A 12,555-nucleotide genomic window follows, 5' to 3' on the forward strand; every position below is an offset into this window, starting at 1 on the left:
TCAAAAGAGGTTGGAATGAAATTCATAGCTGTAAAATACTTTAAACTATTGCCATCCTCATTGTATTAGCTCAGTAAGGCCCTTTTCTTTTTCTGCCTTTTTTTTTTTTTGGCTGTTGTTTTGTTTTGTGAGGAGGTTAGAGTCTCAGCACAAGCTGCCCTAAAACGATCTCAGGACAATAGATGCTTTCCTTCAGAGTATATATAACAAGTGAAGCACAAAACAAAACAAAACAAAGAACAAAGACTTGAAATTATTGCTTTAAAAAGGCTCAAATCTGAAATTACAGGTGCCACATTGACTGTAATGGACCTCTAATAAAGCCTATTCTGCAGAAAAACATTGTGGGGGAAGAAATAATAAAGGGATAGATGGCCCTTTGTTATAGTCACTTGTTTGCATTTAATCCACGAACCATTTGCCTCACAAAGCACTAATTGACATGTGATGAGCTTCCTGAATAGGCTGTGGAGGCACAAGAATAAAAGGGATTGGTACCAATTGTGATAATGAGGCCAGTGTCCCTGTACTGATAAGCAGAAATGTCACACTACAAAGGAGAAATTCTGGTGACTGAGATGTTAGAAGTTGAATTTAGTTTTCTTTTTCAAAGAACAAGTCTTCTTTGAACACAATTAAAATATTTACTACTCCTCTTCTCCCCCAAGTCTCTCCCTCTCTCTTTTTCTCTTTCTGTCTCTGGAGACCTCTGGTGGAAGCATGAAGCATATATATTCATTATATTTAAAATCTTGATATTTGAAGAAAAGTAATATGGTAATTTGAAAGCATAAGTATATTTTTGGGGGGAAACTTTGCAATGTTTACTCTGAGAGTTATGGTAATTTCCTCTCAGTAATTGATTTTTTTTTTTTGAGAGGTGTTTGTTATAGGGCGCATGTGCTCGCTCGCCAGTCAGACAGAGAGAGACAGAGAGACAGAAAACGAGAAATCACCCCCCAGGGGGGATGGCCACGCTGCAATCCCTTCTCCTCCATTCTCCTCTTGGGATCTTGGGCACGCATGCACATGCACTTGGCGTGAGTTTAAGCCACCAGGTCCGGGACTCGAACCATGGTCAACTACATGAGAATCCAGCAACATAGCCATTACGCTAACTGCTGGTCCCTAGTAATTTGCTCACTTTTTTTGTGGTCCAGTGGTAATTTTTTTTTTCACATTTTAAGTGGTAAGCAGCATGACTATATGTCTTTTGATAAGATAGAACAAAATACCATTTGAAAATTGGTAATAACTGAAATGAAAAAAAACCTATTATTGGCATACATGCATTAGAATCCATGAATGTTTGCAAGTCTGCACATTTGTTTTTGTTTTACCTAATACGTTTATTTATTTACACTCTCCCACAGATAATACTAGACTGTGTAAATACAAAGGGCTTCCTGCTACTGAATGGTTCTTTCAATGAAATGTTAAATTAAATGCTTCCTGGGTGCATTTCCTAAAAATCTGTAGTCCGAGAACAAATGAGGTGTTGAAATTGAAAGCTGCTTATCTATAAGGTTGGGTCTCTTGCTGTTATATGATAACAACCAAATCAATCTTAGAAAGTAGAGGCAGTTTGACAGGATGGCTGTAATGAATAGAGAGCTCTTGTTTTCAGAAGTGAGACAAGACTAATAGCAACGCTAGCTGAAAATCTCAGGGGTAGAATATTCTGTAAATCTTGGAAATCTGTATCCTGCTTCATTGGTATGAAACAATACATTTCTTGTGAGAGACTGTCTACCCAATAAGTCATAGCAGTTTGGAATTAATTTGAAGAGCTCAAGCATTCTGGCTTTAAGTTGCACCTGGCTAGCAGTATCTAATACACAATTTTCCAGTAAATTCCCACTTTGAAAAGCAACACAGCTTCACAATAACAGAAAAATAGAACTGGGGGCCCCATTTAGGAAGAATCTAGAAGAATTTTCTATTCTCTTTAGGGCACTAGAATATCAGACCCACTGTGTGAGCACTACTGGAAAGTGGACAGGAAGACACTATCATCCTTCTTTCACCAACTTCCTGAGGATTCAAAGAAGAATGATTTATACCAGTCAGAAAATTGGGCGTTTAGCCTTTACTGCTTAGTGTCTGCTTTTTGTTATTCTCCACTTCCTGTCAATACAGTTCCTTCCATGGACATTTAGAGGCTGTGGTTCCTAGAAATACCTAGGCGTGAAGTTGGTATGATCCGTGTGACTGTCCTGCATCCTACCATATGTATTATCCATAGGCTCTGGGCAGGGATAGAGATGGGGCAGTTGAGGCTGCAGCACTTCCAAGGACCGTGGTTTATCTCAGGCATTGTCTACTCTGTGGAACAATAGAGTCCAGGATTTGAAGTGTGGTTGACTACCTGGGAATCCAAGGAGGTAACCATCATGCCTTCTGCTAGCCCCTCTTGGGGCTAGCAGAATATTATTTCAACATATGAACACAAACATTCATTCTTTGGCAGCCATTGCTAGATCCCAAAGTTCAACCACCAACTATAGATGTCAGCCTGCCATCCATCCAAAGACCTAAGAAGGGATTCACCCAGAATATTAGTGAGTGAGACCCCCAGAACACTCAGACCAGAAATCATTTCAAACTTAAGGTGTATCCTGCCATGTTGAGGGACCAAGGCTGCTAAAGCTATGCTCTAAGCCTCATCTTCTAGATCCCGAAACACTCAGGCAAGATAGGGTGACCTCTGTCCTCTCTCCATCTCTGTCTCTCTGTCTCTGTTTTATTTTTTAAAATTTTTGAACCACTTCTTCTCACCTCAGGCCTTTTCTTTCTCTCACTAATTTCAGAAGCCATTTTAAATCTGAGGTTTGTCCTGGCATGTCCACACGGCATGTTAAGGTGCTATGCAGTTTTTATATTTTACCTTTTAAAATTTTTTTCTTTTTTTTTTTTTTTTTTGGTCTAGCTTTTTTTTTTACTTTTCTCTTTTCCTTTTCCAGGCAGCCGCTTGTGTTCCTGGGACCTGGGCTGGCTGAGGCTGGGAGGGGATCATGACATGGAGACCCTGTTGGAGGTACCTTTCTCTCCCTGACTCTCTCTTTGGTTCCCTCTCTCTCATGGAGCAGATAAATAAAGAAACTTGGGTAGGAATGAATAGAGAATATCCCTGTGCAGAAGAAAACACATGGAATAAAGACTTTAAATCAAGCTTTTTGTTTCTGGTTTTTTGTTTTTGTTTTTTAAAGTGATATTATTTTTAAACACTTTCATTGAATTTTAAAAAGAATATAGGTTAATTTGAAATGGCCATCCTTGCATTAATAAGCAAAATATTTAACCTGAATGTGAATCACTAATACTTTGTTATAATAGTTGAACTTTTTTGTATTAACTTAACCCAAATATTCCTTTCAGCTGTTTTCAATTTTTAGTAGCTTATTTGTAACCTTGTGTTTTAATAATTCAGTGGCTATAAATAATTGTTGTATCAAAAAAATTCTTGAGTAAATCATACCACTCTGTGCACTACTTTAGTGTTAAGACTCTGAGTCCTCTGGGATAGGGTCGTAAGATTTTTCCTGTTGATTCTTCAATATGTCACACTAATCAAGAGTCACCACTAGGAGAGTCTAATTATTCTCCATCCATTACCAAAATAAATTTCCTACTTTGCCATAAAAATAATGTTTGTAGGGACCAGAGATGGTATAGTGGTTATATCACTGGACTCCCACATGGATGATCACAGTTCAAGTGCCAGACCTGGTGGCTTGAAACTCATACCCACCGGTGAATGTACATGTATGCCCAAAATCCCAGGAAGAGAATGGAGGGGAAGAAATTGCAGCCTCACCATCTCCCTGGGGTTGATTTCTCACTTTCCCTCTTACCGTGTCTGTCTGTCTGTCTGTCTGTCTGTCTCTCTCTCTCTCTCTCTCTCTCTCTCGTGAGTGCATGTACCCTGGGGCAAAAATCTCTAGGGAAAAAAATGTTGTAAACAATTGTGTTGTAAACAGCTCATAAAAGCTCTATCAATCCCATTAGCTGGAGACCAGTTCTAGACTGATATTCTTCAGGCAAGGAGAAGCAAGTTTGGGTAAGATTCTAGCAGAGGAAGGAAATCAGTGCCCTAGTATGAAGAAGTAGTGGCTCCAACACCAATGGCATCTTTGACTGCCCTGGCAATAGTAGACAGAGATTCTGGACAGTTGATGGGTGTCAGCCCAGAGGAAGGGACGCTTTAGACTGAGAGAGGCTGGCTGACAAGGGAGTAGTTATGTTCAAGAGTTACGTCCTACAGTTTTATTTTTTAAAAAATAGCTATTACACTTGAGTTGTTATATCTATATCAAATGAGGACCTACCTTTAAATTAATAACCAAGTTTGATAAAGACTTTTGTGGTTTTAATAAGCTAATTTTTAAAAATACTATAGTGTATGAGTATTTCTGTGTGTTTATGAACTGTAATCCTCTAGAGTTCCCATTACTCCCTTATGCTATAAAGAGGGACCTCAGCCACTGCTGAAAACCCAGATTCCAGTTTTTTGTATTCCAAATGTTGGATATGCCAGTATTGTTTGGGGGAATTTGATGTCAATAAATTGACAGTATCTGTGTTATTCATGTTTCTAAAGTCATAAATAAATTAGTTCTTTATAATTGAGTATCAAAAGAGGTTGGAATGAAATTCATAGCTGTAAAATACTTTAAACTATTGCCATCCTCATTGTATTAGCTCAGTAAGGCACTTTTCTTTTTCTGCCTTTTTTTTTTTTTGGCTGTTGTTTTGTTTTGTGAGGAGGTTAGAGTCTCAGCACAAGCTGCCCTAAAACGATCTCAGGACAATAGATGCTTTCCTTCAGAGTATATATAACAAGTGAAGCACAAAACAAAACAAAACAAAGAACAAAGACTTGAAATTATTGCTTTAAAAAGGCTCAAATCTGAAATTACAGGTGCCACATTGACTGTAATGGACCTCTAATAAAGCCTATTCTGCAGAAAAACATTGTGGGGGAAGAAATAATAAAGGGATAGATGGCCCTTTGTTATAGTCACTTGTTTGCATTTAATCCACGAACCATTTGCCTCACAAAGCACTAATTGACATGTGATGAGCTTCCTGAATAGGCTGTGGAGGCACAAGAATAAAAGGGATTGGTACCAATTGTGATAATGAGGCCAGTGTCCCTGTACTGATAAGCAGAAATGTCACACTACAAAGGAGAAATTCTGGTGACTGAGATGTTAGAAGTTGAATTTAGTTTTCTTTTTCAAAGAACAAGTCTTCTTTGAACACAATTAAAATATTTACTACTCCTCTTCTCCCCCAAGTCTCTCCCTCTCTCTTTTTCTCTTTCTGTCTCTGGAGACCTCTGGTGGAAGCATGAAGCATATATATTCATTATATTTAAAATCTTGATATTTGAAGAAAAGTAATATGGTAATTTGAAAGCATAAGTATATTTTTGGGGGGAAACTTTGCAATGTTTACTCTGAGAGTTATGGTAATTTCCTCTCAGTAATTGATTTTTTTTTTTTGAGAGGTGTTTGTTATAGGGCGCATGTGCTCGCTCGCCAGTCAGACAGAGAGAGACAGAGAGACAGAAAACGAGAAATCACCCCCCAGGGGGGATGGCCACGCTGCAATCCCTTCTCCTCCATTCTCCTCTTGGGATCTTGGGCACGCATGCACATGCACTTGGCGTGAGTTTAAGCCACCAGGTCCGGGACTCGAACCATGGTCAACTACATGAGAATCCAGCAACATAGCCATTACGCTAACTGCTGGTCCCTAGTAATTTGCTCACTTTTTTTGTGGTCCAGTGGTAATTTTTTTTTTCACATTTTAAGTGGTAAGCAGCATGACTATATGTCTTTTGATAAGATAGAACAAAATACCATTTGAAAATTGGTAATAACTGAAATGAAAAAAAACCTATTATTGGCATACATGCATTAGAATCCATGAATGTTTGCAAGTCTGCACATTTGTTTTTGTTTTACCTAATACGTTTATTTATTTACACTCTCCCACAGATAATACTAGACTGTGTAAATACAAAGGGCTTCCTGCTACTGAATGGTTCTTTCAATGAAATGTTAAATTAAATGCTTCCTGGGTGCATTTCCTAAAAATCTGTAGTCCGAGAACAAATGAGGTGTTGAAATTGAAAGCTGCTTATCTATAAGGTTGGGTCTCTTGCTGTTATATGATAACAACCAAATCAATCTTAGAAAGTAGAGGCAGTTTGACAGGATGGCTGTAATGAATAGAGAGCTCTTGTTTTCAGAAGTGAGACAAGACTAATAGCAACGCTAGCTGAAAATCTCAGGGGTAGAATATTCTGTAAATCTTGGAAATCTGTATCCTGCTTCATTGGTATGAAACAATACATTTCTTGTGAGAGACTGTCTACCCAATAAGTCATAGCAGTTTGGAATTAATTTGAAGAGCTCAAGCATTCTGGCTTTAAGTTGCACCTGGCTAGCAGTATCTAATACACAATTTTCCAGTAAATTCCCACTTTGAAAAGCAACACAGCTTCACAATAACAGAAAAATAGAACTGGGGGCCCCATTTAGGAAGAATCTAGAAGAATTTTCTATTCTCTTTAGGGCACTAGAATATCAGACCCACTGTGTGAGCACTACTGGAAAGTGGACAGGAAGACACTATCATCCTTCTTTCACCAACTTCCTGAGGATTCAAAGAAGAATGATTTATACCAGTCAGAAAATTGGGCGTTTAGCCTTTACTGCTTAGTGTCTGCTTTTTGTTATTCTCCACTTCCTGTCAATACAGTTCCTTCCATGGACATTTAGAGGCTGTGGTTCCTAGAAATACCTAGGCGTGAAGTTGGTATGATCCGTGTGACTGTCCTGCATCCTACCATGTGTATTATCCATAGGCTCTGGGCAGGGATAGAGATGGGGCAGTTGAGGCTGCAGCACTTCCAAGGACCGTGGTTTATCTCAGGCATTGTCTACTCTGTGGAACAATAGAGTCCAGAATTTGAAGTGTGGTTGACTACCTGGGAATCCAAGGAGGTAACCATCATGCCTTCTGCTAGCCCCTCTTGGGGCTAGCAGAATATTATTTCAACATATGAACACAAACATTCATTCTTTGGCAGCCATTGCTAGATCCCAAAGTTCAACCACCAACTATAGATGTCAGCCTGCCATCCATCCAAAGACCTAAGAAGGGATTCACCCAGAATATTAGTGAGTGAGACCCCCAGAACACTCAGACCAGAAATCATTTCAAACTTAAGGTGTATCCTGCCATGTTGAGGGACCAAGGCTGCTAAAGCTATGCTCTAAGCCTCATCTTCTAGATCCCGAAACACTCAGGCAAGATAGGGTGACCTCTGTCCTCTCTCCATCTCTGTCTCTCTGTCTCTGTTTTATTTTTTAAAATTTTTGAACCACTTCTTCTCACCTCAGGCCTTTTCTTTCTCTCACTAATTTCAGAAGCCATTTTAAATCTGAGGTTTGTCCTGGCATGTCCACACGGCATGTTAAGGTGCTATGCAGTTTTTATATTTTTCCTTTTAAAATTTTTTTCTTTTTTTTTTTTTTTTGGTCTAGCTTTTTATTGAACTTTTCTCTTTTCATTTTCTTTTGCTTTTTTTTTTAAACTTACTTTGCAACTTTGCTCTTCATTCTCCACACACTGAGTATCTAGACAAGCCTACGTGCACAGAAGCTGAGCATCTGAATACCTTTAGGGTCATTGAAATCCTCAACACTTATTGAACCTCCTGCTTTCAGGAAGAAACTTCTTTTTATACATCTGAACTCATAATCTCTTTCTGTGGATATCACGTTGCAAAATACAGTAGAGGAGAGATTTTGAAACAGAATGACCAGAAACTACTGCAGAGGCACAAGAAATACGAGAAACCAAGAAAATATCTCTCCCCTAACTGAAAAGAACAATCCTTCATCATCCACAGACAGTACAGTAGAACTCATGGAAATGTCTGATAGAGAATTCAGAACATTCATAATGACAAAACTAAACAAAATGCAAGAGCTGAGAGTCAGTGAACTCCAGAAAATGCAGGAGAAAAGAGATGAGTTCCAGGAGGTGAGGAAATTCTTGCATGATCTGAAAGAGGAAATGCACACCATAAAAAAGGATCAAATGGAGCTGTTAGAGATGAAGGCTGCAATACAGGAAATCAGAACCTCCCTCAACAGTATTAAAAGCAGATTAGTCTACACAGAAGATCGAGTCTCAGATGTTGAAGGCAAAACCTCTGACCTAGAAAACAAAACAAAACAAAAAACTGAGAAAATAACCCCCTAAAATGAGAATACGAGAAATACAAGATGCCATTAAGCACCCAAACATCTGGATAATTGGTATCCCGTAAGGTGAAGAAACTAACAAGGGCATTGATTATCTAATTCATGAAATCTTGGAAGAAAACTTTCAAAATCTAGGGAGACATTCAAATATCCATAGAATCAATCTAAGAAGATCTTCTCCAAGACAGATCATAGACAGATTGGCAAAATCCAGACAAAGGCAAAATATTAAAATTGACAAGAGAGGAATGCGAGATTACTTAAAAAGCTTATCCCATCAGGCTAACATCAAACCTCTCATCAGAAACATAAGTTTTAAGTCACCAGGTCCAGGACTCAAACCATGATTGATGACATGGGAGTTCAGTGATATAACCATTAGGCCATCTGCTGGTCTCTCTTGGACTTCTTTTATAAGGGTACTAAAGTATCTTAAAGGCCTAACCTTCTAATATCATGCCTTTGAAAATTAGGATTACAACATATGAACACAAACATTCAGACCATAGCAACTAAAGAAGCCAGAAAAAAGTTTGAAAAATTATATTCAGTCTCTGTAGAATGCAAAGCAGTAGACTATGAAAATAGGGCAAGAAGGCCATAGTAGATTCTGGACTAAGATTAAGAAAAAGTGTTGGAAGGAAGATGGATGAGGTAAGAAAGTATAAGACCAACTAAAAATGCAATGGCATCATAAATGTTGTACTCAAGACAATAAAGAAGTGAAATGGTGAACAATCTTTTCAGTGTTATGTAAGACCAAATTGAAGAACCCTCCCAGAATGTAGAAAAGTTATGATAACAGTGAGATAATGAGACAGTTATCCTCACAGGTAATACTGACAGAACCCAAGTTTTATAGGTATTCTTCAGAAGTAGAACTAGAAGTTTCAAAAACATAACTGAAGAAAAACTTTCTAAGTCAAAAAAGGCTTATCATGTTCTATTTAAGACTGACAGAAAGAGATCACAGTTAGACAGATTTAGCAACTTTTTAAATGACAAGTACAATCTGTATATCTTCCAGTCTTCCTCATCTTAAAATATAAATTAGAACATTGTCTTTAATAATAATTATTATTTAATCTTTGTTAATAATAGTTTACTCCTGAAGCCTTGTGACTCCAACTTGAAGCAGATCCTCAGCTAAATTTTCTAGCATATTTTTCTCTCCAACGTCTATAGAGAAAAGTTTCTGTTGCAGTCTTGCACCTGGCCTGCACCTCCACCATTGCTTGACTCACAGACCTCCAGTACCACAGAAAGCAACCTGGGCTTCTGCTGGGTCCATTCTGTGGCTTTTCTTCAATTATGATTTTGGTAACTTCTAGCTCACTCTATTTCTAGAACTCTCACACATCCCTTGGGCATCTATACCACTGTCTTATTTCTTCCAGGCACATTACTCATTGTACATGTTTCTACCCTGGCCCCAATGAGAATCACATCCATTTCCTTTTTACTTGAAGGCTTACCAGTTATGGGATAGTATTTGAACTCAGAGCCAAACACTGGTGGCTACCACATGTGTTGTCTTTCAGAGCCTAAAACCCATTCCCACTTCCAAAAACAAGGAGCTCCTTAAAGAAAGTACCACTTCCCACCTTAGCTTGTGGTCTGACACCTGTGATCAAGCCTGGCTTTTTTCCACTTTCTGGGAGTTCCCAAAAGTGTATTTTCATCTCTTTGCAAGACAAAAGTTTAGTCTTGATGGCCTCAGATAAGGAAGGAGTTTCCTCTTCCTTGCATGCTAAGGGCATTTCCTCAAGCCTTCCTTTCATATCCCAGAATCTGGCACTTCCTGTAATGATGGACCAAAGGCATAGTTACTGCCATCGCAGAAGTTCACTGCAATGTGACATCCCCTATGATCTTTCTTAGAGACAACCTCATCAGAGCACACAAAAAGAGTGACAACAGCACAAAGATACACATGTATACCTCACCTTGTCCCATTCCAAATTAAAAAGAGAGGGAATGCTCTGCTGTGCTGAACACTTCGATGTCTGGCTCAGACTTCACACATGACTAGCAACAACCGTAGTGGTTAAGTTGGAACTTCACCTCTTTAGGTACTTTTTTGGCAAGACCTTTTCAAGAAGAATGTTTATTCCAAGTGTGTGCAGTGGGATTGGGAGCACATCCTGGATGCTAGTAGAAGTGGGGAATGACTTCCCTCCATACATCTTCCTCCAGACCTGTGTTGCTTGTGTCCAGTGTAGAAGACAGTTGTCTTTCTAGCCAAGTGCACACTGTATCTCCACATGTTCTCAGGTGAGGTATCCATACGCAACAGTATAAAGGTGGAAAAAGAAAACCAATCATCTAGCCAGATTTTGTTTCATACAAAATAAGAATGATCAGCTTCTACCTAGGTTCCTTTGAAACTCTAAATTTCATATATTATTATTTTCATTTAGTTGCCTTTTACCTAAGTCATCACAGAAAGATACTCTAATATCCAAGAGCTATAAAAGAAATAATTTGCCATTTTTAAAACACACACACACACACACACACACACACGCACACACTATGCAAAGAAAACTCTAGAGGAAACATGAAAGTATTTACAGTGGTTGGTTCTGGGTGCAGATACTATCAGTGATTTTCATTCTGGGCTATTTTTTCTATTTTATAATTTCTTATTTACATTTAATTGTACACCTTTGTGAGGCACAATGTGGATTTTCAATGCATGCATGCACTGTGTGACAATCCAATTAAGGGTAATACCATATTCATCATTTTCAATAAAGACTACATTTGAGAAATATATGTAAGATTATCAATGGCTTTTTAAAAAAAAAAAAGTTTATTTATTCTATGAGTGAAAAAGAAGAGAAAGATGCAGCAATGCTAGTAGGGTCTTCACACCACAGTCCACCCCCAGCCTCAGTCAGCCCCAAATAGTGGATGCACACATGCCCTGTGTACTCAGGAAGGTTTCCAGACCTGAGCTTGGAACCTTCCCATGTGAATCAGCCTTAGAGAGAATTGTGTTTACTTCTGGGTCACAATCCAGGCCTCTTATTCTGCTTCTTTATATTTCTTTGTAGTTTTTCAAAATTTCCTTAATGAAATGCATTACTATTTTAACCACTGAAAAGCAAAATAAACATTGGAAATTTTAAAGTAAAGAGCATCTACTAGAAATGGTATAGAAAAAAATTACAGAACATCTGCAAGGGATGAAATACACTTGAACTGTGTTTGTCAGATAATAAAGAAAAATATACATATTCTTTTTTATAAAATGTCAACATTTGCTTAATATTCTGTACTCATGTTTCACATTAAAATGATGGGCTTTAAGAATAGAGCTAATATTTAAACTTTTTATTTTTTGAGATTAGTTTTGCTATAGAGCATGTACACTTACAGGAGAAATAGAGAAAGCAAGAAATCACCCCCTGGGGGAATGGCCACACTGCAATCCCTTCTCTTCCATTCTCCTCCTGGGATTTTAGGCACATATGCATACACCTGGTCCAAGTTTCAAGCTGCCAGATCTAGGACTTGAATCGCAGTTGGCCATGTGGAAGTCCAGTGACATAATTATTATGCCATCTGCCTGCTAGTCCCTGAAATACTATTTATAGTCAAAAGGCTGTGGAGGATCAGGTAATTACACACCTGTGTACATTTTTTTCCTTCTTTCAACTTAGCATTTTTATCTTAAGTCTCTTTTTGATTTGTTCATAGGTCGAGCAGTATCATAATGTCATTTTCCATGGCCCAGAAGGAAGCTTGCAAGACTACATAGCACATCAGCTTGCACTCTGCATGAAGGTATTGATTCCTTGCATACCTTCTCCTTTTCTTTGAAGATTCAAACATGTGTTGAACTAATCACTATTTTCTTATCACAGCATAGACAAATGGCGGCAGGATTCTCCAGTGAAATAGTAAGAGTTGAAGTGGATGCTGGTTTCTCCAAGGAACAGCTAGTAGACCTGTTCATCAGTACTGGTAAGACCATTTTGGCAAACTGGATTGTGACAGCCAAAGGCATGCTTTTCAATGATGCCATTACAAAGAAATAAACTGTGTTGCTTGGAGATAAACTTAAGTCAACCTTTCAATTATTCATCAGCTATGGGAAGGCAAATGGCTCTTAGATGAATATTGATATATATGATATATATATATATATATATGCATTTATTGAGAATCCTGTGTTTTCCTTTCCTTTTCTTCTCCATCTTTCATCAAAACTCATTAATCATTGTGAGCATATTATGTGCCTGGCACTAACAGTATGCCAAGG

The 12,555-nt window shown here is 38.2% G+C and overlaps 1 protein-coding gene across 1 annotated transcript in view; it reads left to right on the top strand.

Moving 5' to 3' along the window:
• Positions 1–12,555, top strand: part of CTTNBP2 (cortactin binding protein 2) — a gene marked incomplete at its 5' end in the record, with an annotated part of 168,062 nt that overhangs the window by 110,442 nt on the left and 45,065 nt on the right. The window contains 2 exon segments of the mRNA XM_014593214.2: positions 11,991–12,077; positions 12,158–12,257. Coding sequence (XP_014448700.1) covers positions 11,991–12,077; positions 12,158–12,257 — 187 coding nt within the window.

This window comes from Tupaia chinensis, unplaced genomic scaffold (assembly GCF_000334495.1).
Source record: "Tupaia chinensis unplaced genomic scaffold, TupChi_1.0 Scaffold139935_1, whole genome shotgun sequence".
In the NCBI taxonomy this organism is placed as follows: domain Eukaryota; kingdom Metazoa; phylum Chordata; class Mammalia; order Scandentia; family Tupaiidae; genus Tupaia; species Tupaia belangeri.